At 43.7% G+C, this 27,721-nt stretch overlaps 1 protein-coding gene across 1 annotated transcript; it reads left to right on the top strand.

Annotated features, from left to right (window-relative positions):
- On the top strand, positions 1 to 26,669 carry RAB11B (RAB11B, member RAS oncogene family). The gene is made up of 5 exons (XM_075903135.2): positions 1 to 55; positions 6,737 to 6,932; positions 8,242 to 8,435; positions 9,638 to 9,718; positions 21,654 to 26,669. The coding sequence occupies exons 1-5, from the start codon at positions 16 to 18 to the stop codon at positions 21,797 to 21,799; spliced, it is 657 nt and encodes a 218-aa protein (XP_075759250.1). The 5' UTR covers positions 1 to 15; the 3' UTR covers positions 21,800 to 26,669.
- Positions 26,670 to 27,721: the final 1,052 nt, after the last annotated feature.

Raw genomic sequence — 27,721 nt, 5'->3', positions numbered from 1 at the left:
CGCGCCGCCATCGCCATGGGCACCCGGGACGACGAGTACGACTATCTCTTCAAAGGTAGCGCGGGCGGGGCCGCGCCCTCCGGTCCCCGCCCCCTCCCGCCGCCTGGAGCCCGCGGGCGCCTCCATGACACCCGCCCGCCCGCGGGGCGCCCAGTGGGGGGTCAGCCCGGGGGCACCGGGCGGCGCGTGCAGTGAGCCGGCTCGTGGCTGTCTCCTCGCCCGGCAGCCAGGGCCCCGCCCTGGAGCCCCGCACGCGAGGGGAGGCGGTGGGCGCGTTCCGGGGTGTCGCGCCGGGCAGCGTCCTCCCAGCCGGGTCGTGGGCAGCGGGCGAGCCGCGGCTCCGCACTGGGGACGTGACAGTCACCCGGACCCGGTTACCCATCGAGCCCGGACCCGGTTACCCTTCGGGCTCTCTCTGTATCGGGGCGGGCAGGCGCTGGTAGTGCAGGAAGCTGGCTTAAAGCCGGCTCCCTCCACCCCCACTGACTCCTGGGGAGCCGGCTGTCGTCCCACAAGGGTTACATGGCTGGTTGGTTACTTAATTGAGTGCATTTTAATATCCCCAGTCCGCCACTGCTTGCCGTGCTAGGACTCAGTATGGAGACACATTCTCAGGGGTAGCCATGTTAGTCTGTATCTGCAAAAAACAACTTGTGGCACATTAGAGACTGACTCTTTATTCTTTTTATGTAGACAAAGCACTTGTTCTTTTCCTTGGTGGTGGCCATGCATATATTGGGCTTGCTAGGGAAATTATGTTTTTCCATTAGCAGCAGTTTGTGTGTCTTTCATAAAAGTGAATATGTGTTTCACTACATAACCCACTTGTTTTAAGAACTGCCAAATAGTTGGAAAATATTTTCCTCCTTCCCCACCACTATTAAAACTTAATTGATTAGCTTCAAAGTATGGTAAGCTGTCAGGTCTGGTTCTAAATCCCTTTTGGAGCTAAACTCTACTATCAGTTTTTCAAATGGCTCAGTATCCTAAGACTTCAAAGCTTGACAACTGCCTAATTCATTTCCCCCCTCAATAATAATGTAAGTAGATGAAAATATGCACCACTACATGGATCTTGTATCTAAACATCTGAACTTAAATTAGACTTTAAATTTTCAGGGAGGGACAGTGCTTTTGTATGAATTATCTGTTGTCCCATCAGTAAAACACTGTTTTGCTGTTCCCCTTCTAGCTGTAGGATCTTGATTCTGACATGGAAAGAGATAGGGCTGTTGTGTAGACTATGATCTCAAAAGTAATAAGACAGTGGTTAAGACCAAGTCCAACTCTACCTCTTTGTGGAACTATATATTGAGCAGGTATTGAGGAAATAATTTTTTGCTGGTCTTCTGATCTGCCCTTATTTCTGTGCATTGGTTCTTGAGTTGTCTTTCCCTCTGTTCCAGCAACCATATGGTGGTCTGAACAGGAAGGTCACAACTGCCTTTCAGGAACGACTTTTTAATTTTACAGTATTTGTAAAGGAGGCCAAACAGTAATTTTGTGTAAAAGAGGCCCTCCATTTGTACCCTAAAAAAGCACGTGGAGATAATTTAGCTCTAATTTTAGTTTTACAGACACGTTTTGCTAAGGAAAGATATGTACAAGTATCCTTCCAACTGTCATTGGAATGGCTTAGTACACCTGATGAGGTTTAAAACTTCAGAGTTATATTTTAATTGTTAAAAATATTTATTGCTCTGGCATTTCTTTTGTAAAAAGTGGAAGTGCCACATGGAGCCTGGGGCCAGTGAGGAGTCCCTCTACTTCCTCTCCCCTCCCTCCTCCCCCCCCCCCCCCCCCCCCCCGCTCCCGGCAAACCCTGGGCTCCATGGGGTGCTTCTGCTTTGAAGTGCACAAGAGCCCCTGCTGGCACTTCAAAGGCAGAATGCAGTGCAGCTCTTGCTACATTTCAGAGCAGAAGCGCCCTTGTTGACTAGTCAAATAGTTAATGGAAATTCCGTCGACTATTTGATTAGCTGATTAATCTAATTTTAATATCCCTAATACTGATGTTAGACTTACTGGTCTGTATTTGCCAGGATCACCTCTAGAGCCCTTTTTAAATACTGACATCACGTTAGCCATTTTCCAATCATTAGATACATTAGGCTGACTTAAAGGGTAGTTTACAAACCACAGTTAATAGTTCTGCAGTTTCCCATTTGAGTTTTTTCAGAACTCCTGGGTGAATGCCATCTGGTCCCAGTGACTTGTAACGGTTAAGTTTATCAATTTTTGTTGTTAAAAGATCGGAGCATTTTAAATTGGGCTTTTCTCTTTTCACCACTTAGATGATCACCCTAGTGGCCAAGAGAACAACAGTAATGCTTAATGTGAAATTTCTGCATACACCGACTGTTCAGTATTTGGAAATGGTTGAGAAACTTGAACATAGACTGTTGCTAAAGCCAGTTCTCTTGTATTGTTCCCCTCCACGATATGGTCAATTCTTGTGTACGTGGGAGTGTCTGTTTAATATTAAAAAATAGATGGGATAAGAGATGGCTGAAGTCTGTCGAGAACAAATTTAGTAGCATCTTAAAGACTAATAAAACATGTAGATGGTATCATGAGCTTTCGTGGGCAAAAAGTGGGTTTTGCCCACGAAAGCTCATGATGCCATCTACATGTTTTGTTAGTCTTTAAGGTGCTACTAGACCAATGGTGCGCAGCCTGTGAGTCGTGACCGCCAAGGAGGTTGCGGATGTCTTCCCCGGGGGAGGTCATGGCACTTAAATCTGGCCATCTCGGGGCTGGGCCCGTCTGTTGGCAGCCATGTGGTGTTTAGATCCAGCCGGGGGCTGGGTGCGGCCACACAGTGTGGTGCTTATATCCAGTCAGCTGGTGGCTGGGCCCAGCAGTTGGCGGTCCCCACGGTGCAGTGCCTAGATCTGGCCGGGGGCTGGGTCCAGCATTTGGCCCCCACGACGCAGATCAAAAATGTTGCGTATCACTGTACTAGATTATTTGCTGTATTTTAAGTTTTTTTTTTTTTTTTTTTTTTTTTTTTTGGTCCAGTTAGTCTGTAACTCGGCTATTCCTTTGAAGCTTATGAACAAACTTGTTTTTATACTTGGAGGGTGAAAGTTTTTATGATCAGAAAACAGCTCTGGAAGACTAGATTCTTTTACAATACACCTGTCCAAACTTTAGTGTCATGTTGTGCATATTCAGTCACATCTAGTTTTCTGTTTTAAATTAATGAAAATGAAATTGTCCATTATCAGCACTGCTCTAGCTTTGTTATGCTCTAGCTGGAAAAGAGCAAGCTAGTGTCTGCATGTGGTAGAACAGAACTAAAATGCCAGTGAAGGCACTTTGAAGTAAGTTTCTTGTTCGTGAATAATACACAAAGCTGAAACAGCTTGGTTTTTTGGTTAGCAAATTAGCTTGCAGTATTGGCATTTTAAATAGCAGAAACTTTTTTCTTTGAATTGTAAATGAAACAGACAGCATGTGGGTTCAATGGTCTATTTAGATATGAGTTGTCTTTCAGTGTTTTATAATAACCCCTAATAGTCTTTGAAGTGATTTACCTTATCTATAAACTCTGTTGTCCCCTAACAAGAAAATCAGTAGTTATAGAAAAGTTCACTTTTAAATTGAAATAAATGTTGGAGGCTGCAGGGAGGAAAAATTGCTGACCTTTGTTAAACTGCATCAAGAGGTAGAGAAATATTTGCCTCTAGCTTCTTTGGAATTACCCAGGTCAATGTAATTGAAACTTCATAGTAGTAAAGGTAGCGATAGTTGCACAAAATTCTGTTACTCACATGCTCTTGTAGATGCTTAAAGCTAGGTCAGCATAAGCAGCCTTCTGTTGACTAACTCTGTAGTGTAGAAATCCCTGAACTGCCACTCCTTGGTGGCAAAGGAGGTCTCTTATTTAGGTTGACTTAAACGCTATGATTTAAATAAACTAGATTTGTTCATATTTAAATTTTTTTCTTTAAAAATCCGTTTTTAAAATTAAACTTGAAATGGGAGGTGCAAGACTTGGCACAGGTTAATAGTATATTTATGTTTAATAAAGTAATTTAAGCAGTAAATCTTTGCTGGAGTTTTAAAGGAAGTCAAACCATCAGAGTGGTGGAAGTCACTGTTCAGTGCCTGGAACCTGAGTTTGCTGAAGTGCTAAAATGGCTTTTCACAGCAGAAGCCTCTGTTTACATACACAGAATAATATTTTTTCAGTTTTTTCAGCTAGTTCATTCAGAATTGTAAAAGCAGGATACCTTATTTTTTATCTCCTATCTCTGAATTAAAGAGGTCTGAAAAGATTAAATTAACTTTTTTTCTATAATCTTCAAGGGTATGATGATCACAACAATCAGTTTAGTTCAATTAACTGACTACAGATAATATGAACTTTGATAAAATTACAAAATACATCCTCATGCTTTTCTTGTGTATCCCAAAGTCTTTACTGAACTAAGGAAGTTTTTAAAAATGTCTTGTGCATTTTTAATTTAATCCAAATTACCATCCAAATGCAGCTTAACACAGATCATGAGTAGAAAAATTAATCTAGTAAATCCTTTTTCTAACAGTACAAAAATGTAAAAATTAAGAATCTTAAATGTATGTTAAGAAATGTAATTGCTTAAATGTGTATGGATATGGTGTCTGCTCCTGCCTACCAGGCGGAGGTACCACATTAAGTGAAGAGGAAGTCAGTGAAGCAATTTAGGATCCCCCCACTATATTTAACCCTTGTTGCTTGAGAGATCCCACAGTCTGTCTCTTAGAACCTTCTTCAACTTCAGTAACACTTGGAAAAGGGATGCATGATGGTTGTATTCTCTGAACTTATAACTCCCCCTCAGAGTCCCATAAGAGTGTCAACTCTGGGATCCTTAATCATCGCCTCTCTTGGAAAGAGACCTGCATCTTTGTCCCCCTTGACCAGGGTTTTTCCAGGCTGCATAGTTCCTTACCTGTACTGGGAGACGCTCCGGCAAGACAAATGACCTAAACAGGCCTGTTACTGCACTTTGTTAGCTGTGTTATAGCATGAGGAGGTTAAGTTACCACACAGTTCTTTCTAAGCAAGTACTTCAATTCATAATGTAGAACCTTTAGAATGTTTGTTTAAAAAAAAAAAAAAAAAAAAGCACACTTACATGGATACCAATGAGCTTAACAGAGATCATCTCCCCAGCGGCTTCTGGTTGGTGTCAGTCCTTCCTTGAAGATTGGGGTCCTTCCCTTAGGTGGAAATCTGATTTTGTCATTTGCTGGATCAGAATAGACTGAGTCAGTTTAAACTCAGGCTCTTTGGTCATACCTTTGTTGGCATCTGAAGAATTCAGTTTGAACTAGTTTGGGGAGTCTCCCAGGTGAGAGAGGGAGATGTCCAAAGAATAAAAGAGCAGTCTGTTATCACTGTGGAGTTTGAGCCAGTCAGGACACGGTAAATATTGGGGATGTAAGCGACTAGTCAACTATCCGATAAGCAAAAGCTTATTGGATAGTCAACTAGTCATTCCCCCCTGCCTCCGCCCACTGCCCCTATCAGAACGAGGCAGCAAAGTGGGGGGGGGGGGGGAAGGAGGAGGTGCTGGAGGGAGCCGGTTTAAAAGCTAGTTTCCTCTGGTTCTGTGGGAGGTGGCAGGGGTGCATTGGCAGCATTCCATCTTTAAAATGTACAAGAGTCCCTGCTGGGGCTCGTGTATGTTTCAAAGGAGGAACAAGCCCAGCAGGCTCTCACTACATTTCTAAACAGAAGTGGCCTTATCGACTAACTGAATAGTCGATGGAAATTCCACTGACTATTCGATTAGTTGATTGATCTAATTTTAACATCCCTAGTATATAACACAATGCGTAAGTGTGGCTGGTCCCAGATTCAGGAAGTGGCACTGGCATCTGGCATTAATTCAATTTTCATCTAATTGCTAGTATTTTTGTAAAATTGATGAGCCTGTTTGCAGTAAAAATCTCTTCACTGCTGTTTATACTAGGGATCTGAACAGGTAACCAGTGACCTTGTGCCTGGGAGCAGTTCCTCACTTGCGACCCGCTGCAGGCAGAGGGCTGCTCAAGGTGCATCCCCCTGTGGCCTGGTTCCACTGTGTGGTACCACTGGCAGCCCTGGGAGTGGTTAACCATGTAACCAATAGAATTTTTATCAGTTACATAGTTAATATTTTAGTTTTTTTTAATCCCTAGTTTATACCAATGGTTCTCAACCTATGTACCGTTGTGGACTACATGTGTAATATGGGTTGCGTTCAGTGCTACCTGTGTGGCCCTGAGGATGTTGCATGGGCTGCAGCTATGTGCTGATTGGATCCTAGGTTGAGAACCATTGGTAGATTACATCATTATTGGTAAGTGACCATTAGAAACTACATGAATTACAAATTTTATCCTATGAAATGTGGATTTCTTTCAGATATTGCTCATAGTGGCAAATGTTTTACTATCTACTTTGTGCCTAACTCTATGTGAGTCTCTCGCTTATGCCTAATTAGCAAAAGTTTACTAGAATGAATCCTGTATTGAAGGGATTGCAAATAGCTTTTATTTTTAGGGAGCCTTGTACTCCACATCTGGGCAGGCTCTATTTGGGTAGGCCTATGGCTCGATAAAATGGTGTTGATTGGGGACTCTGGAGCAGGGAAGGGTAATCTTTCATGTGTCATGAGTTCAAATTTACCATGTCATAAAATACTATCATTAGTTTTCTCTCCCCATCTCAAGATAAAGGATTCATTCTGCTTTCTTCCAGTTGTGTTGATTGGAGACTCTGGGGTAGGAAAGAGTAACCTTCTGTCACGCTTCACACGGAATGAGTTCAACCTTGAGAGCAAGAGCACCATTGGGGTGGAATTTGCCACAAGGAGCATCCAAGTGGATGGGAAGACAATAAAAGCCCAGATCTGGGACACTGCAGGGCAGGAACGATACCGTGCCATAACCTCAGCGTGAGTATTACTCACCACCACTCTCTTCTACTATTGGTGGAGATGCAGGAGGAAGAGAAATCAGCTTCTCTCCCTCTCTCTCTCTCTCTTTTTCCCTCTCCCAGGGTTAATCAGCACACACATGCAGTCAGTGAGGCTCGGTGCTGCAGTTGTTCTCAACCTTTTCATGCTATTGACCCTCTTCCAGAAGTCAGATCTGTTGTGTGTCCCAAGTTTCACCTCACTTGAAAACTACTTGCTTACAAAATCAGTTCTAAATGCAAAAGTGTCACAGCAATCGTATTAAATAACTGCTGACTTGCTCATTTTATCTGTATGAAATTGTGGTTTATACTGACTTCACTAGTGCTTCTCAGAGCCTGTTTGTAAACAGGGGTGACGTGTGGGAGTATAAGAGGGTACATGTCCCCCTCCCTGCCTTCCCCCCCCAAAACACCATGGGTGGGAAGACCAAGGGACTGGCCAGCAGCTAGCAAGGCCAGAGTTCCTGGGAATCGGGGAAGCGGTAAGCAAAACAAGATGGGGCTGCATTGCCCAACTTCCCCCGCTGCTGCCAGTGTGTGTGTGGTGGGGGACCCCCCACTGCTGGCCAGCAGCGAATGACTTCCCCCTGCTTTGCTAGTCCCCTGGGCAGAATCGCTCTGGAGAGAGGGTTGGCAGAAGTGGTGGGAAACATCCCTAAAAATAGGAAATTAATGTTGTTGGGAGACTAGTTATCCAAAGCCACATTCTGATTAGCTGGATGGGCCTTTCTGGTGTCCTCTATGGACATTGTTACTGAATTACACACAAAGTGTCCATGTCTATTGTGTTAAATTGGAGAGGTGTGGGGGTGAAATGTTGACACTTGGGGTCATGGCATTCTTGGGAGATATGCATGAAGAGATGGTGTTGCAGGAGCCAAGAGTGCCTAACTAAAGGAGTGAGTGACTATTTTAAGTTGCCTTTTCCCTTGGTGAGGGATTAGTCAAATGACAATATTGGTCTTTTTTTTCTAGTAACCACTTTTCACAGTAGAAAGATCTATGAGATTAAATCCAGCAATACTTCTGAACAGAAGTGTCGTTTCACTCTCTTTGAAATGAAAGTGAGTTTCCCTTTATGCTGCTAATGTCCTGCTTGAAATAGCCACCAGATTTGTCAGTCTCTTGGGTTTTTTTTTAAATTCCTTTATTGAAGTTTTTTCTATTTTTTTAAAAACAAGCATAGCTCTTTCTAAGAAGTGAACATTACAATAGGAAAACTAAAGTTTTTTTCTGTCGATTTTGAGTGAATTCCTTCTAAAACTGTGTATTCATTGTGGTTCCAGCTATTACCGTGGTGCCGTTGGGGCCCTCCTTGTCTATGACATTGCCAAACATTTGACCTACGAGAATGTGGAGCGTTGGCTAAAGGAGCTCCGAGATCATGCAGACAACAACATTGTCATCATGCTAGTGGGAAATAAGAGTGACTTGCGCCATCTGAGAGCTGTGCCCACGGATGAGGCCCGGGCTTTTGCAGGTTTGTGAACTGCATGTCTTATCTGTTCAGCTGGTGTTTTTCACTTGTGCATGTGGTGTGTAGCAGACTGAAGTACTCCATCTCAGACAAGGGCAGCCTTCCGTTTGGAAGCTCTGATGTACATACACCCCTGCAATGGAAAAAGTGCACTTACTGGTTGAACGGCGGTGTTTGGTGAAACTCTTTTGAGACCCAGAGCTAGGAAGCTTCTTGCAAACCAGTGATAATCCTGCCCCAGGGCTGCCAGGACTCTGAAGCACAGACCCTTCTTGCTTCCCTTGTCAGGCTAGGAAGAGATCTGGATGAAAAATGTTGCTGAAATAAAACCAATTCCAAAGGATCTTGAGGGATGAATAAAGTACATAAACCACCAAAAACAAATCTTTCTCTGAGTGTTCCATTCACTAAACAGTGAATCATTTGGGTTGACCAAAGCTTAGCCTCTGGTTGTGGAAACTTAATAAACTCTCCCTGCCTTGGAGTTGGCTGACATAACGTAACAATCGGTCACAAATCTCAACAGCCATCATGGGTCTTTCGCTTGTATGGGCTACTGAAACCCAGTGCAGCATGGAAGGACTGAACCTCAGCTGTTCAGTCATAGTCAGTGATGGGGCGGGGGCAGCAATGTAAATTTCCATTTGTAGGTCTCACATTTTGGCAGGCACTGTGTTGTGTGTGCATTTAAATGTTGGTGGTAGCACTGGGACATGACCCCTGGAGGCAAGGCACTCCCTTTCCTTGTTTCCTGCCCCTTCTAGTGTGCTGTCTCCAGGGAATGATTGGCTATGGAGTAACAGGGAAGTTCTGATTTTTATTTTTTTTTCCCTGTCAGTAAGTCTCTGGGAGTGGAGTGAGGGGGAATCCTGCATTCCCCGTCTACATGACTGTGCTCTCACTGGGAGCTGCATCACACTGGTAGTTGGCCATTGTCAGGAATAATACTATGCAGGGAGCCCTGTTGCATTGCAGAAGAGGGAGTGAAGGGAGGGTGATGTGCTCAGGTGCTGGGGATTGCTACTGCTGATAAGACTAGTTAGCTAAATACAGTGAGGTGCCAAATCCATTTGAACAAGCAGTGTAGTTTCTCCTGTCATAGAGAAAGCAAGACTAGGTCCTGGTTATATAAGCCAAGATATCTAAGCTAAGGCCTAGAATTAAAAATGCTGCTCAAGTCTGAGTGGTCTCTTCCTTTTTTTCAGAAAAAAATAACTTATCATTTATTGAAACTTCTGCCCTGGATTCTACAAATGTAGAAGAAGCTTTCAAGAACATCCTTACAGGTATGGCTTTCCCTTTTGGCATGCATGTCTGCAGTGTGATGTGCTCAAGGGTTGTGTGTGACACAAAGTTAATGAGCCTCAATAGGATGGGTGCCTACCAGCTGGGTAAGTCTAGAGTCTCCCATGAAAAACCAAAAATGGGCTTACTGGATACAGAAAATTAAGGCTAGCAGTTGAAATTCTGGAGCTTTTTTTGCTAGTTTGTGATGCCCAGATCATATAGAAGGGATTTGTGCCCTTGCAAGTGCTGCTGATGGATACAGGTGAACAAAGAGGGTTTTGTTGGCCCTGGAGTGTAGTAATCACCAAATTCTTTAAGGCAACCCAGCAACTGCATTTGCTCTTCTGGAGGGTCCCCCCCTCCCAATTGCATATACAGGAGACCCCTGCGATTCACCTTCCCTTTCTTCCTCTTCCACCCATGCAGTGGCGAGGAGCCACGGGATAATGAGGTACTCGCTCTGCTTCCTTCCGCCCCAGGATTTGTAGTAGTGTCAAGGATGTATCCTCCACAGATGGCGAGGGTTCCCTGTATACTGTGTGAGTGAGCATGTTGGTTCACATGCGCACCACTATCTTTTAGTTAGATGAAGTTTTATTTAATCAGTTTATTTTGAATTCCAACACACGGGAACACTAGAGTTAAGTGCTAACATGGGTAGCACTGTACACATCATACAGAGCTGTGGAGCCCTGCTTAAACCTTGCTCTCTGCTCATCCCCCTCCCAGCCCTTTTGCTCTATAGAGAACTCTAATAGGGTTCATATATCCTGTAATTTAAGGTCGTCACTGCTTTCTGTATGGGGGAGTGGAGGACAGGATACGTAACATAAAGGAAAGGAAAATGCAAAACCTCCGATAGGCTGTCCTTGTCCATGTCCTGGCAGAGAATTAGCTTCTCAGATCTTTTTATATCTGGGGGACCTAACTGAAACAGCCCCTGAACACGAATTGGCCAGGGTGGGGAGGTTGCACATAGTGCCAGACTTCTTCTGCGTCAAGGTGAGTTGGCTGCTTCTGTTGCCTTGCTCACAAATTCCATGTATGGCTCCCCCAGTGCTTTGCTCTTGTTGTCCCAGTCCTGCTACCTTCTGCATCTTCTGTCAGTGCTGCTGTCCCTTTGGCTGGGCCATGATCACTGCTGACTGGCCACTTGCTGGCTCGGGCTGCATGCTCCACACTGCTGCCAGTACCTGACTCCCATTGCCCACAGTGCTGAGTGTAGCCCTGGTGGCATGACAGTGGTGGTGACAGCAGCATGGCCAGAGACATCTAGCAGACAACAGCCTAGGCGTGCCCTGGAGGCACTTCCTCTGGGCGGTGGCTGTTCTATGCAGACCCCACTCATGCTGCTTCCCAGGGGCAATGAGAGTGCTGTGGGGCTGTGCCTTTGGAGCACATGCAACCCACCTAGACCCTTCCTGCAACCCACTGGTGGGTTGAGAAACACTATACTAGTAAAAGGGGGAAGTGTTAAATCTTAAATCAAGCTGTGCTCTTGACACTGGTTTTGGCCAAAGGAAGGATGGGAGTTGATACACTTAGAACCAGCTACATTGCAGTAGTTGCCAGTACAGAGAAGATCTGCCTGCCTTTCGGAGCTCCACTAGGTTGGGCCCTTCAGCTGTGGCCGATAACCAGCCTGTCCTGTATGGATGAGTGAATTTGCTCATCTGCCTTTTGATGGTATTTCCTCCATCCATTACCTTCCTCAGGCACTCATCAGCAGGAAGCCATTGGTACTTCCTGAGACTTCTGGATTGACCAACTCCCAGCACTTGGTGTTGACCAATATAGATTGTACCATTTATGGTCCTAGTGGTACCAGGATTTCATTTCTGACTTGACTCTACTTGAGTATTATCAAAGTGAAGATTTATAGCCAAGAAACTAGAGAGGCCAAACCCCTCTCTAGTGGAGCATTTTGCAGAAAAGCTAAGCAAGGCCTTTTGCTATCCTGTGGCAAGGCTCCTGGAAGAGATGGCATCCCTGTGGAAATCCACGAGAGTAGGAAAGACAGCCTGTTACCATATCTTCTTCATCTGCTACTCATATGCTGGGAAGAGGATGAGGTGCCCCAAGAAACATGTGATGCAAACATCTATTTTTTTTTTAAATAAAAATAAAGGCAAAAGGGAAGACTGCAGCAATTACAGAAGTATCTCGCTACTAAGTGTAGCAGGAAAAGCTTTTGGGAAAGTCAGCTTAAAGCGCCTACAACAGTAGTCGGATCATGTCTACTCTAAATCGGTGTGGCTTCAGGTCTGGAAGATCAACCATAGACCTATTTGCAGAGAGCAACACAGATCATTGTACTTTGTGGGCTGTGGTAAAGCTCTGACTCTGCCCTGTGGGTCCTGTGCTTCTGGTAGACAATGTTTGCTTCAGAGGCTCACTGTGACCCTCTACACAGTCTCTTCTTTTTCTAGAGGCAAGGTTTACAGCCCGTTGAGCCATACTCATCATAGGCTAGTCCACAATTTGAGGTGAAACCCCTTGTAGTCCTGGTCTCTTTACTACAGAGTCCCCCACTGAGAGGAGTGGGGGAGGGCTGGGGGGAACCCAGGCCCATCCACTATTCTGGGTTCTGGCCCAGGGTCCCGAAAGCAGTGGCAACAGTCAGGGTTTCTTTTACTCCCAGTCTGGCAGCATCTTCTCTGGGCTACTTCCCCCAAACGATCCTTCCCAGCACCTTTCCTCTGGTACCTGAGCACTTCAGTCCTCAGCTCACTGTGTATTTAAGGATATGAAAGCTGGTGTGTGTCTACACAAGATTGGATGGGGAACTTTTTTCAACTTGTCCTGACTTGTCACAAAAGTACTAATCGGGGAACTTCTATTTGCTGCTCATAGTGCCCTTATAGCCCAAGACGTCTATGACAAGAACTCATGGATGGGCTGCCTTTCAAGTGCCTGTCAGGACGTTGCTTTCACCATCAGCATTAAGAAAAGACTTGGGGCAGGGTGGGGGGAATTTCCCATAGGATCCTTCAGTTACCACAAACCATCTAGAATAGTCCCTAAGTTCAGCTACTTAAGTTTTGCAGTGACTTCACTGGATGAAGAACTAAATATTTGCATTGGAAAGACTGCCACCACTTTTGTCAGACTAACTAAAAGAGCATGGAACAACTCAAAGCCTGCTCATCAGGAGAAAGTTAAACAGTTTCCACTTAACACTGTTTATCTTGGCTTTAATATTGAGTATGTGATGTAAAGTCACTAATGCAGAGGTTCTTCAAAGGGTAAATTCCCAAGTATGACAGTCCTGCTCAAGGAAAAGACTGTGCTGGCTGGGCCATTTGGATGGGTTGGAAGACTGACACATACCCAAGGACATGCTATGCTGGGAGCTCTGAGGGAACAAGAATAGAAAGGATAGGATAGTAATTCAAAATGATGTGGACAAACTGGAGAAAGGGTCTTAAAATGCAATAATGACAAATGCAGAGTACTCAGTTTGGGAAGGAGTCAGTTGCACACGTACAAAATGGGAACTGCTGGCATAGGAAGGAGTACTGTGGAAAGGCATCAGGAAGTTGTACTGGACCACAAGCTAAATGTGAATCAACAGTGTGATACTGATGAAAAAAGAAAATATTGTTCTGGGATGTATTAGCAGAAGTGTCATAAGTAAGATGTAAGAATAGTAATTCTTGTATAAAATACTTATCAGGTGATTCCTTAATTTCTTGGATAGTGTGAGGCAGAGTCTTTCACTGTAGTCAGTACAGTATGTTGATCTTAATGGATTGTTTGCTTTCAGTCCTTTGGGTACGATGTCCATCTTCTTGCACTTGGATAGAAAGATGATGTCTGTCGTATCTGTGCAAGTTTCTTCATATGGTTGATGGATTGCCATTCCAAATGGCTAAATAATAAATAAGTAATTTTTCCACTCTACTCTGCACTGATCAAGCTTCACCTTGAGTATTGTGTCTAGTTCTGGACACCACATTTCAGGAAAAATTGGGGAAAGTCCAGAAAAAAGCAACAAATTATTGAAACATGATATGGGTTAGTTTAGTTTGTTTAAAAAAAAAAAGACTTAGTGGGGACATAAATCTGATTTCAAGTAGCTAAAACTCTGTCAGGACGACAAGGTAGAAAAATAGCAATGGATTTAAATTGCAGCTGAGGTGTAGGATTGGAGGGTTAGATGGGACATTAAGAAAAACTTCCCAGTTGTCAGGGCAGTTAACCACTGGAATAAATTGCTCAGGGAGGTTGAGGAATCTCCACCCCTGGAGGGGGGGTGGTTGGGTGGGTGTGTGTGGGGGGGGGTGTGTGTGTGTGTGTGTGTGTGTGGTTTTTTTTTTAAGACCAGGTTAGACAATCACTAGTTGATTGGGTCTAAGTGGTGCTTTGTCCTGCCATGAGTGCAGGGAAGTGGACTTGATGACCTCTCAAGGTTCCTTCTAGTCCTACGATTCTGTGAGACATTGCAAGTCATCTATATCCTAGGTTGCAATTCCCACCCTCTCTTGTGGACAAGGATGCCAACAAACAGCAGCAGAAAGTAAGAAGACGAAGGGAGTCTTTCATTGGAAGCTACTTACCAGTGTCCAGGCCTTCATGAGGCCCATCTCTCGATCAAAGGGGAAACCTGAGAAAAGGAAATACAAATGTGATACAGCTGCACAAGCTTTCCTATATTCTGACAGTGCCATTGCTATGCCAGGGTGGGTTTGTGGACAACCAGAGCTGGCTGAAGGCAGAGAGAACAGTGTCACAAAGAATGTGGATCCTCAGCTAGCACAGTCAACAGGGAACACATTTTGTACCCAATCCTTTGGGCTGTAAGCCAATCTGTAGGAATTTCACACACAGATGAGACTCTGAAAAGGACTTAGGTGGTTATTAATGATGACCCCAATCTCCCTTTTTGCCATAGCATCACATGGGGCTAATGTGATACTTCTTTGTAAAGAAGGAAATGCCAAGTTGGTGTAGAGTTGCTCCTTGTATTGTCTCAGCAGCCTCTACCACAAGATCTGAATCTGGCTCTAATAGAGTTCATGGGGACTCCCCATTCACACTTGTTGTCTCTCCCTCATGACTCTAAGCTTCTGTTCTGCAATACTAGAGTGGTTTTTTGTTCTTGTCCCAGACTCTCTAGAAGCCTCCGATTTCTGTCACAGTCAGGTCTATCTTCCAGTCTCGTTCCCATTCACAGGTAGTCATGATCCATTCACAGGTAGTCATGATCCATACTTTAGTTAACAAAGCCTTTAGTTGTTACCCAAATAGGACCAAACAGTGCACAAATTTGTTATGGTATTTTTTTGTATGGCATCTAAGGATAAAACCACTTAGCCATTCCTCTTCAGCTGGTGGTGTCCTTCATGAACCTATCATCCAGAAGTGGGGAGACATGCAACCCCTGGCTGTGCAGAAGCAGGCAGGAGTGATGTCACTTGCTGTGTTTTCCTGAAAACATACTGAGCCAACACTAGCTCCAAAACCAGGATGAAATGTAGTGATGCTTGAATCTGAGATTGATACTACTACTACTACTACTACTACGAGTGCCTAAGTATCAGCAAGGACCAAAAGTTCTCCTTTTCTGAAAAAGGCAAGATTGATTCTTGGCTGTCTGTCTTTGACCAGCTCCACTGATTCAGATCACTAAGGGTACGTCTAGACTACATGCCTCTGGCGACAGAGGCATGTAGGTTAGGCTACCAGGCATAGGAAAATGAAGCGGCGATTATTTAAATCGCCGCTTCATTTAAATTTGCATGGCTGCCGCGCTGAGCCGACAAACAGCTTATCAGCTGTTTGTCAGCTCAGCACGGCAACCATGTAAATTTAAATGAAGCGGCGATTATTTAAATCGCCGCTTCATTTTCCTATGTCTGGTAGCCTAATCTACATGCCTCTGCTGACAGGGTACGTCTAGACTACATGCCTCTACGACAAGTCTGAGCTCCAGGGCCTTTTGCTATCTGACGCTTATGTTCTTGTCCCCTGCTGTCAGATGCCTACAGGGACTGCAGTTTTCCTTGATATATAGGTGCTTCAAAGTATTGCCAGGAAATGGAGTTGGGGTATAATCTAATGGGGTTTTTAAAACCAAATTGTTTTTGTGCCTTTAGACTGGGCCTGAGTGTAACTTACTGTAGAAGCTGATGGGCCACTTGCATGGAATAATGGCTCCCAATAGATCCTGCCTTGCAACCCATTGGGGCCTCTTGCGCCATTGCTTTTCAAAATCCCTGCTAGTGTTGGTGTTTGTTTGAAGACTGACTTTCCCAGCTATTGCCATGTGGAAGTTGATGGCCCTTGGAACAGTATGACGGGCAGTGAAGAGTGACTTCCAAGCAGACACCCTTTCTTTGTCTGCCCGACTGGCACAAGGAGTGAAATGAAATTGATTTTGAAGGTCTTTAATTTGAACATTTTACAACATAGTGACCAGTTCACCAGTCTGGTTCTGTTCACCATCTTCATCAGTGATTCAGATGACAGTATAGAGAGTGTACTTGTAAAGTTTATGGATGATACCAAGCTGGGAGGGGTTGCAACTGCCTTGGAGGCTACAATTAAAATACAAAATGATCTGGACAAACTAGAGAAATGGTCTGAAGTAAATAAGATGAAATTCAAAGTGCTCCACTTTAGGGAGGAACCTTCAGTTGCATGTGTGCAACATGGGAAATGATGGCTTAGGAAGGAGTACTAAGGATTGTGGGTCATAGTGAACCGCAAGTTCAGTTTGATAGTGTGATACTGTTGCCAAAAAAAGTGCACATATCATTCTGGGGTGTATTAGTAGACTCATAGACTTTAAGGTCAGAAGGGACCATTATCATCTAGTCTGACCCCCTGCACAGTGCAGACCACAGAATCTCATCCACCCCTCCTAGAATAATCCTCTCACCTATATCTCAGATATTGAAGCCTTCAAATACTTTGAAGACCCCAAGATGCAGAGAGTCCTCCAGCTGCGATCTGTGCCCCATGCTACAGAGGAAGGCAAAAAACCTCCAGGGCCTCTGTCAATCTACTCTTCCCGACCCCAAATATGGTGATCAGCTAAACCCTGAGCATGTGGGCAAGACTCATCAGCCAGACACCCAGAAAGTTCTCTATAGTAACTCCTATCATCCCTCCATTGACCTATTTCCCTCTGATAATGAATGGTCAATTAGTTACCAAGATCATGTTATCTCATCAAACCATCCCCTTCATAAACCCATCTAGCTTTATCTTGAAACCAGATAGGTCTTTTGCCCCCACTACTTCCCTTGGAAGGCCGTTCCAGAACCTCACTCCTATAATGGTTAGAAACCTTCGTCTAATCTCAAGTCTAAACTTCCTACTAGCCAGCTTATATCCATTTGTTCTTGTGTCCACATTGGCATTAAGCTTAAATAATTCCTCTTCCTCCCTGATATTTATCCCTCTAATATATTTAAAGAGTGCAATCATGTCCCCCCTCAGCCTTCTTTTGGTTAAGGCAGTGTTTCCCAATTTTTTTTGATGACGGAACCCTTTTAAACTCAGAAAAATTTCAAGGAACCCCCCTAGCCAGGGATTAAGTTTGTCGAGCAAAAAAAAAAAAAAAAAACACACCCAAACACACACAGACTGCCAGTACACCACAATTGGTAGTAATAAGATGCTAAATACAGTCATGAGATCACCATTCATTTAAATTCAACATATTGAATATAACACCATTCATTTATATTCAACAAAAATATATTAAATATGTAAAAAAATAAAACTATCAAATAATATAAATTAATAGCTTTCAATGTGAAGAGTGGTTTTTCTTTTCTTGGCAAATTCTTTTTATATTTGGTTTAATACTAGAAAGTTGGATTCGCATATCTGGCGCAGCATTCAGTCGATTTCTGTTTTTCGTTTTCGTTGCTGCATAGTTCGAGAACCCAGTTTCGCACAAGTATGTACTGGCAAAGGGTAACAGCTGACGAACTGTGCGTCTTGATAAAGATGAATATTCTTGACTTTGACATAAATCACTCCAAAATGTAATCAGAGAAACTTCTTTAAATTTTTGTATTAATTGGCCATCTGAAGCGATTTCAATTAGGTTTTCATAATCTTGTGTAGAAAAACTGACTGGCTTTTCTGTTAAACTTAATGGATTTCGAATCCAGTTATTGTTGTCATTGATGTTTGGAAAATACTTAATGATGTTTGTGTATAAATCGCGGAGATGATCTGCAATGTCGCTGCGAATATCTTCATCAAGTTTGTATCCATTTTCTCCAAGGAAATCATTCAGAGTTGGTAAACAATCCAAATCATTTCGTCCTACAGATGAGATCCAAAACTGTAGCTTCCGTGACAATGACAAAATTGTCTTTCGCATTAAAAATATTTACATTCTTTCCTTGTAGCGACAGATTTACTTCATTTAGTTTTGTAAAGATGTCTGCAAGATACGCAACTCTCGATAACCACAAAAAGTCTGTTAAACGATCAGACAGTTGGAATTTGTGATCCATCATATATACGGAGAGCTCATGATGCAATTCAAATAATCTAACCAGCACTTTTCCTCGTGATAGCCTCCTGACTTCTGTATGTAGAAGCAGGGCTGTGTGCTGACTCCTATATCTTCACACATAATTTTGAACAGTCTTGATTGTAATGGTCAAGTTTTTATATAATTAATAATCTGTACTGCTTCGTCCAACACATTTTTAAGACAGGGAGAAATATTCTTAACTACCAGAGCGTGTCTGTGGAGAATGCAGTGACTGCTGGTGCAATTTGGTGCTACGCTTTTTATTTGTGTTACAGCGCCAGCCACTGTTCCTACCATTGCTTTGGCACCATCACTGCACACATCAACACATTTTTCCCAGCTTATTTGATGTGTTTTCATAAAGTTATTGATACAATTGAATATATTCTCACCAGTTGTATTGGTTTGCAAAAATTCACATAAAAGTAAATAGTCTTCAATAGAACTATTAAAATCATAACGGACAAATACAAACAGAACTGCAAGACCTGCAACGTCAGTGGACTCGTCTAATTGTAATGCATATGCATCACATAAATGCAGCCGAAAAATAAGCTCCTTCTCGATGTCAGCAGCAAGATCGTGAATACGACGTGTGACAGTATTGTTTGATAGTGGCACAGCGTCAACTTTTTTACTAGACTCCTGATCCAACATACAGGTTACAATATCTTTTGCACATGGTTTTATGAGTGATTCCCCAATAGTGTGTGCTTCTCTGGCGACCGATATACGATAGCTTACTTTGTAAGACGCCTCTGTTGCATTTTCATTATCAGATTTGGCAATTTTTGACATGAAGAGTTTACTTTCTTCAAGCGATTCAAGCTTTTGCTTAAAAAAACTAATGTCTTTATCTTTGTATTCTGGATGATTTGTTTCAAAATGTCTTCGCAATTTAGCAGGTACTAAACAACTATTAGATAATATTTTGTTGCACACTGGGCACCTGGAGCATCTTCATTTCCATTGCTTGTGACTCCAAATGCCAAATAGTCCTCACAATACCTGCGTTTCTTATTAGTCAGCTGAAATTTTTCATAATTAACTTGAGCTGCCTCAGTATTTTCATTGCTGGTTTCAGTAAAAATATTGGCATTTGAAGTACTCACTTTTCTCTTTAAAGTTCCTTCTTTTAACCAACAATCCATGGGGAATTTTGATATTAGATTGAATTCTTAAACTTAAAGTCACACACAGGAGCCACGTGTCCTCAGTGTGTATGGGGATTTGTTCCAATCCTCACAGTGAGTAGGAGTTCCGGTGTTCCACTCACTGATAGTACTCCCCCCCTTCCCCCCCCCCCAACATACACACATGCTGCCTTTACCAAGGGACCTAGCAGCAGCAACAGCTGCTTGTCCCGCTTCTGCCAGATCAACCCAAGATCCCTCTCCCACGTCCCCCGCTGCCGCTCTGCTTTTTCCGGTGGTAAAAGCAGAGCGGCAGCGGGGACATGGGGGAGGGATCTTGGGTTGATCGGGCAGAAGCGGGACAAGTAGCTGTTGCTGCTGCTAGGTCCAGTGGTAAAAGCAGAGCGGCAGCGGGGGACGCGGGAGATGTCTGAAAGGGGAGCGGGGAAGGAGCCAGCGTCTTTGGACGCCGGGCTCCTCTGTCTCTTTATGGGCGGGGGAGGGGAGTGTTCGGGTTCTCGCGGAACCCTTACGTTTGCTTCACGGAACCCTGGGGTTCCGCGGAGCACCATTTGGGAAACACTGGGTTAAGGTAAACCAAAAAGTTAAGTAGGATTGTTGTAAGCAAGACATGAGAAATAATTCCACTTTTCTCAGTGCTGATTAGACATCAACTGGAGTACAGTCACTCCCTGACTTATGAACACACCGACTTACGACCAACCTCCCATTAACCCCATTATTATAATTTCTAGGTGAGACCCATGTAAGTCAAGCTTTTCGGGCAGCATGTTTAAGGGTATTTCCGACTTACAACCAAGTTGTTACAACCAGGTGTTCGGAATGTTACCCGTTTGTAAGTCGGGGACTGCCTGCGTAGTGGGTGCCACATTTCAGGGAAGATGTGGAAAAATTGGAGCAAGTCCAGAGAAGAGCAACAAAAATGATTAAAGGTCTAGAAAACGTGAGCTATGAAAGAAGATTGGAAAAAAGTGTTTTTACAAGGAGGAGGGGGGAAATCTCTGATATAGGACAAGAAACAATGAGCTTAAATTGCAGCAAGGGAGGTTTAAATTGGATGTTAGGAACAACTTCCTAACTGTCAGGGTGTTTAAGCACTGGAATAAATTGCTTAGGGAAGTTGTGGAATCTGAATGTTAAGCTGACATGGTTCCTTCTGAAGAGTTACAAGACCATTAATGCCCCTGCTTCAAGGCATAACTGATTAGTTTGAATTGAAAAGAAATGACTTTGCTTTATGATATAGTATTCCGTTATGGGACTCTTTGGCTACGTCTAGACTGGCCCCTTCTCCGGAAGAGGCATGCAAAGCAGGCAAGTCAGAATAGGGAAGTCCGCGGGGGATTTAAATATCCCCCGCGGGATTTAAATAAACATGTCCGCCGCTTTTTTTCCGGCTTGGGGAAAAGCCAGAAAAGAGTGTCTAGACTGGCACGATCCTCCGGAATAAAGCCCTTTTCCGGAGGATCTCCTATTCCTACCTTCAGGTAGGAAATAGAGGCAGCAAAGGCCGGGGGTGGAGGGAGGAGTACTTCAAAGTGGCAGTGCTGCACAGAATTGTGTGGAGGTGGTGTTTTAAAGGGGTAGCTGCCGTTGAGCCTGGGCTTAGCTGGGAACTCCCCAGCTGAGCCCAGGCTCCCCTGCCTCCCCTTTGAATCATGCGGACCAGCTTTGTGGCCGCTGCCCCTTTGAAACTGCTGCCTCAGTGCAGGGGAGCGCATAGCATAGAGCCCGGGGTCAGGGGGGATCCCCCACTGACCCTGGCCTCCATAGCTTTGAAATGTACAAGAGCCCCCTCTGGGGACTCTTGTATATTTTTCAAAGAAGGCACCCTCGTGGAGCCTGGAGTCAGCAGGACTGCCCGCTGGCCCCAGGCTGTAGGTGGAGTTCTACATTCCTCCTGGGACTCTTGTACATTTCAAAGGAGGAATGCGGAAGTGCCTATTGACTAGTCGATGGAAATTCCATCGACTAGTCAATTAACCGCATTTTAATATCCTTAAACTAGAAGAGATTTGGGATTAGCTAGATAACACTGTAAATCTTGTGATGGCAAGGTAAATTGGGCCCTTTTGGGGCCGAAAGAGTCTGCCATGGGTAAGCACCAGGGCTGGTCAGACTATATTTTTTTAATAAGGCCTTGATTACCTTTAAAATTCTTCAGTACTACCTTGTACAGTATCCTTTGGCAGCTTATTTGTATGGAATGTGCAAATACCTTGTTGGAGCAAATGTGTGCAAGTCTAGGCTGTTGCTAACAAGTCTTCTCATTTACAGAAATCTACCGCATCGTGTCTCAGAAGCAGATTGCAGATCGATCTGCACATGATGAGTCTCCCGGCAACAATGTAGTTGATATCAGTGTTCCTCCAACCACCGATGGACAGAAATCCAACAAACTCCAGTGCTGTCAGAACCTGTGACCTCCTGTAGATGCTGTCTGTGCTTCAGTTAGAAACGTGTATGGGCTTCTTTCAAGTATTTCCTGTGATTCAGTGACTCCCTGTGTAACTCTTCTCCACTCCCCGCCCCAGGCCCCTTCTTTCATCTTAGAGCTTTAACTGTAGGGCTAACATTCCCCTGCCACTGAAATTCCCATTTGAATGTGATGACTTTTTTGGGCTTGAAATGTAGGCACTGATCTGGTAGGCATACTTGTTGTAGAACATCTGCTGCTGGATAGTATTCCATGAAGCACTCTCCTCCTAATGGCTGAAGAAATATCTACATTTAAGTTTTCATTTTTTCAATGTCAGACTTTCTCACGGCCCTTATGTTTCTGTAAACGGAAGAAATTTAAAAGAAAATATCTAATCTACTAAATGTTCTGTTTCTCTGTCCAGATGAAGTATCAGAGTGAAGTTTTTAGTGGCTGCACATGAGTGGTATTGAAAATAGCCTTACTAGTTATGAAATTCCCTTGAATGCAGATGTAGTCTGGCTGTGCAGTTTTACTATTTCCGGTCTGGGGAATCTTCCTTCTTAATTTGTTTTATTTGGGATCAATGAAGTATGTCTGCATTGCATTATTTGCCATGATGGATGCCTGTTCAGCTGAGTGCAGGCAGTATGAAGTGGCTTAATATTTATTCTTGGCTTATTAACAAACATTAATGTACAGTAAGTGCCAGCATATTAATTTTAAGGTCTTTTTGAAAGCTGTAGAACTAGATTCATTTTATTCTGTAGAATCAGTGTCTGGAGGAGAAATCCTCTCTAGTCCCAGAATTTTTTTGCATGCTGCTTTCTCACTAGGTCTTTCCCTCAATCTGTTTGAGTGAGAGTAAAGCAATATTTTCATGTTCTGTACATACCTGCACTTGTAAGCTTTTTGGTTTGTTGTTAGAGAAACACAATTCTTTATACATTTTGTAAAACTTATGTCCAATCATAGCATCTTGGATTTTCTTTCCATTATCTTTCACTGTTGACCTTGTGCCCCACTTTTTTTTGTCTTGACCTCTACTAAACTGGATAAGATCCTGAGTAGTACACACAGTCCTGCTACTTCACGCTTAGCCTATTTTCTGAATCGCAGGCTGTAAATTCCAAACAACTATAATTCATGTGATATGACTGATTCTGTTATCAGTAGGGCCAACAACTATAACATGTACATGTCAGTCACTTGCTAGCTTGTGAAAACCCTTTGGGGAACACTCCATCAGTCACCAACTCTAGTATTGTTGCATCTTAGCAGTGGACAGTTTTGTGCTGAGAACGAGGTGTGGGGAATACCATCTGTTCTGTATGGGCTAGCTAAAGCAGCTCGTGGAGTGCGGGGTTGGGGGGTTGCTGTATATTGCTTTCAAATGCTGAGTCCATGCCTCACTTGACACACCCTAACTTGCATGTCAGTGAGGGATTTTTTTGATAAAGTGAATCCGAAACTGTACATTGTGTTTGCAGGGATTGACATTCCAGTGTCAACTGTCTTGTATCTGGTAATGTAATGCAGCTAAGGGCAGTTAACTCTGGCTTTTTTCTTTGTACAGTGTCCAGCCATATGCATTTCCTTTGGTCTACAATTCAGTTTTAAGCTAAGTAGTTAAATGGTCTCAGTACTTAACTTATCATAAATTCTTTAAGTTTGTTTTCTAGTGTGTTCACCACGGTTTTTTGCCAGGATTTAGGTCAGGTGGTGGGATTACGTTCCATGTGACCCGTCCCTATTTGATGGGGAAGGTGTTTAATCCCTCCTGGTAAAGATGGGGAGCTGTCCCAGCACTGGAAGCCACTAGCACTAACACCCCCCTAAGATTAGTACTCCTACCAAGCCTGAACGGGAGCCTTCTCTTTTCTGATGGGTCTGACTGTGTGGGACTCGCCATTAGTATTTAGAGGCTGGCTGGGGAAGCACACAGTAACGAAAATATTCCTTACAGCAGTTTGAAATACTGCTTTCAAGAGCAGGCAACCACTTCTGGAGCTGGAGTCTTACTACTAGTTTTCTGAAAGAGCTTTCAACAGCACATGGTATAAAGGAGTGGGGAGTAGTCCCAGAGTACATCCAATGTCTTGAGGAAGAATTGTACTGTTGAGAGAGGCCTTAGTTCCTGGTAACTTGCTACTACAGGTTGAACCTCTCTGGTCCAGCAACATCCATGGTCCTATTGGATGTTGCTGGACAAGGGAGCAGCAGAGCTCCGGTGACCCCTGGGGCTGACTGCAGAGCCTGACAATTTGCTGGGAGAGCTCAGAATCCACAAGCAGAGGAGCCATCCTCCCCTGGTCCAGCACCCTCAGAAACTCCTTTGGTCCCGGAATTGGGAGGTCTAACCTGTAACATGGTGATTATTCTGCAAGGCCTTTGTTTCTAAAGGTGACTATTATCACCTAAACAAGACGACGAAGTGGTGAGGGCTTTTCTGGCTAGTTGAGAGAAGCAGTAAGCATCATGATCCAGTTAAATCCCTAGGCTCTGGAATAGAAACATTTTGACTCCTGGGATTTGTGCATAGCTTTAGGATTTGTCTCAATGCTCTAATAAAAGGACCTTGTCCAGGACATGGGTCTTTCCATCTGTCCTAAGAGGTCCTACCATAATGATCTGCAGTTGTGGACCCACTGATCACTTCCCTAGTACCAGGGGAGTAGGTGGACAAGGAGGGGGCTACTCCTGAGAACTGACTTGTGGTTTGTAGGGGATGCAGAGTGAGGTGGAAATGATTTTGCTTAAGGTATTCCCAAGGCCTGTAGCATGAGAGAAAGGACACTTGCTGTAGTTTTAATCTTAATAGCCATCAAATGTTTTCCCATGCACAGATGTGAAACCTTAATGGGGTTACCTTGTGATCTAAAGTATCTTGATTCTACCCCATGGCAATTCCATACGTGTCTGAAATGCAATACGAATACCGAGCACTGCAGGTGCCTGCGGGTGGAGTCGATGCAGAGGAGAGTTAGACAAAGGAAACTTTCTGAGAGTCAGACCGGGACCAGCTAGAACGAACAAACACAAATAGTCTGCACCACTGCACAACTTATCACTACATTTTCTTGATGTGAAAAAATTGAGCTCTGCTTAGCTGCAGCATAACCTCATTAGCACCATGTCCCAAAGCTGTAATGCAAGGAAAAACAAGGGCTCCGCTTCTGCCCTCAGTCACTTGTGCCTATTGGGGATCTTTGTCACCAAGAACAAAATTTGTGTCTACTCCTTGTTATATGAAGCTGCTGCTCAAGGAAGCAGCTAGGTTCTGTGGGAGTTAAATCTTCACAAAGCTTGTTCCCCGAGCTCCTGCTTCACTCAGCCACTGCAAACGGTGTTAGCTTTCAAAGCTTAATTAAACTAATTATTAAAAAGATCTTTCACCATTTAGTGTAATGAGCTGGTGTTCCCATTTGAAGTTCCTTACTGACTTGAAACTTATTTCTGCCCTGGATTGGGCCATATTAGCAGCACATTTTACTAATTAAATAACTAGCTAATCACCATCTATTGAAGCTGTTTTGGAGAGGAGACAAAAGACCAAAATTGACCAACACTGGTGTTTGTTACTGAACTGTTCATAGTGGAACCTCATTAAATTGGCCTTGTCTATTGGGAGTAGGGTTTCTTATTGTTCAATTTTACATTCTTTTCTGTCACACATGGGGAAGTCACAGTAACTACCTAGATGTCTGAGTTCAATGAAAGGAGCTCTCAACCTGTCTTTTTATGGAGTTCATCTCTGATGAGCAAAGAAGGAAAGTCAGGTCCAGTGCAAAGTTTAAATCACTCAAATTTTGTTGTTGGAAACTCCACAAAGGACAGTCTGGTGTAATCTGTTAAATGGACTCTGTCTGCCAAAACTTGGTAGAGGTGAAAGGGATATGATTTCCCGGCCCTGCACTCATCAGAGGTATTTTGGGGGAGCTGACTATACTTGGTGCCTCTACAGACCTCCCAGCGTGTGGTGAAGAGAGTTAGTATATTTGTCAATTTAAAAAAAAAAGATTGTGGGACATACATATGAATCAAGAGGTATCTTCACACTCCAAGGCAACTGCTCTTTCAACTGGGAAATGCAGTCTTGATTTTGAGGAGTGGTCTGTGCTTTTGCTATTTGAACAGGTCACTCATTGAAAGAAGCCAATTGGTTTGTTTGAAAACCTGCTTCTCTATTGGACCAATGAGTCCTCAGAGCTTGATGTGCTAGCCTTGTGTGTGCAAAACATTGGCACCACCTTGAGCTATAAGTGGTGTGAAAGTGAGTCCATCTCTGCCCTGTGGTGTGTTCCAGAGTGGAGACTAAAGGAAGAACAGGTACTTCAGACATCTTTATCTCTGAGGAAGCACAGATCTAATAAGCTGTTTCATAATCATCTACTGATGCCTTTCCCCCTTCCTAGCAAGGAAGGAACCTACCCTAATTAGAGGCCTGCTCTTTTTAAAAACGCAAAAGCCAGGCAATTTGGACTGAAGGCTGAAATTTGTCCTTAGCTCTAAAGTGACGTAATCCAGTAGAGCTTGAAGTCTCATAGCTTCAAGAACAGACCCTTGCCAGGGCTGTGGTGTAGGATTTTATAGCTCAGAATGGACAGTGGGGTATTTCCAGACAAGTGTTGTGAGTTTCTAGGCTGCTTCGTTGCTGCCATTTGCATTTCTCTTTTGGTCGTGTTACTGGACAGGCTCTGTGGGCTGTAGCCCTGGACCTTTATGCAACTGAGAAGTGGTTCCTTTCACTTTTTTTTAAACTCATGATTCCTGTATTCAGTTAAGTGCAATTCACTTTGTAAATAGATTTATGCATCACTTGATTTTTGTGCATGGTTATTATGTATTGTGGATATAAAGATTGCCAAACCAAATTGTGTGTGAATTATTTTGTTCTAAACAGTCTTAGAATAATATGGGGAATCTGTTGCTTTTGGACCTGGGGAGGTAACAGAACTGAACTACCAAAAGTGAGGCTAGCAGCTCCTCTGCTGACTTTGCCAGTGATGTGACCATTTGGGGAGATCTTACTAGTATGAGATACTGAGCTAATGGACGTGCAAGACACAACTGTGAAGGACTAATGCTGTTCCTTGAGCAAATGTTGCATTGACCCCTTCTCTTTACAGCTGGGGTGGGCAAAATCAGGCCTGGGGCTGGATCTAGTCGGCCCAGCGGATTAGCAGAGATGCAGACTTACAGCCGGGCAGCATGTGGTCATCTGGCCCTCCCTCACTGTGCTCTGTCCTGCTCCCAGGATTCTCCTGCTAACTGTGCGGAGGGGAGTGGGAGCGGGAGCACTGAAGTCACCGGGTCCCTCTGACCCTGTACTTCATCTCTGCAGAGCAGGTGTTCGAGAAAAGCCTCTTTCAGAAGCAAATTGGAAAAAGATATGCAATTTATCTAGACATAGCCTAGAACTAGATACAGTATCAGTGCAGAGTAGAGTGGAAGAATTACTACTGGTGTCTTACATACAACATTCCTGCTAATATATCCCAGACATTTTTTAAGCAGCAATGGCTACATCTAGACTGCATTGCTTTTCTGGGATACCAGAATTTATTTTTTTTCAAGAAAGCCGACACACTTTCACCATCCCTGTAAACCTTGTTTTACAAGGAATTAGGGATGTTGAAAGAGCATTGTTTTCCAAAACTTTTCACAGTGTAGACATGCCAAATTTCAGAAAAGCCTCTTGCGTACCGATTTCCCAGTGAAGTCTCGATGTAGCCAGTGTCACATGGTTGAGTCATACTTAACTTGTAGTCCACCCTGACCCCCAGATCCCTTTCTGCAGTACTTTTCCATAGGCCATCATTTCCCATTTTGCATGCGTGCTACTGATTTGTTCTTTCTAAATGGAGTATTTGCATTTGTTCTTACTGTGTTTCATCTTACTTCACCCTATTTCTCAACTTACTCT

The sequence above is a fragment of the Pelodiscus sinensis genome, chromosome 32 (assembly GCF_052426305.1).
Source record: "Pelodiscus sinensis isolate ZL-2025 chromosome 32, ASM5242630v1, whole genome shotgun sequence".
In the NCBI taxonomy this organism is placed as follows: domain Eukaryota; kingdom Metazoa; phylum Chordata; order Testudines; family Trionychidae; genus Pelodiscus; species Pelodiscus sinensis.
The sequence above is the reverse complement of the archived record's forward strand: the minus strand, read 5'-3'. Positions and strand labels throughout refer to the sequence as shown.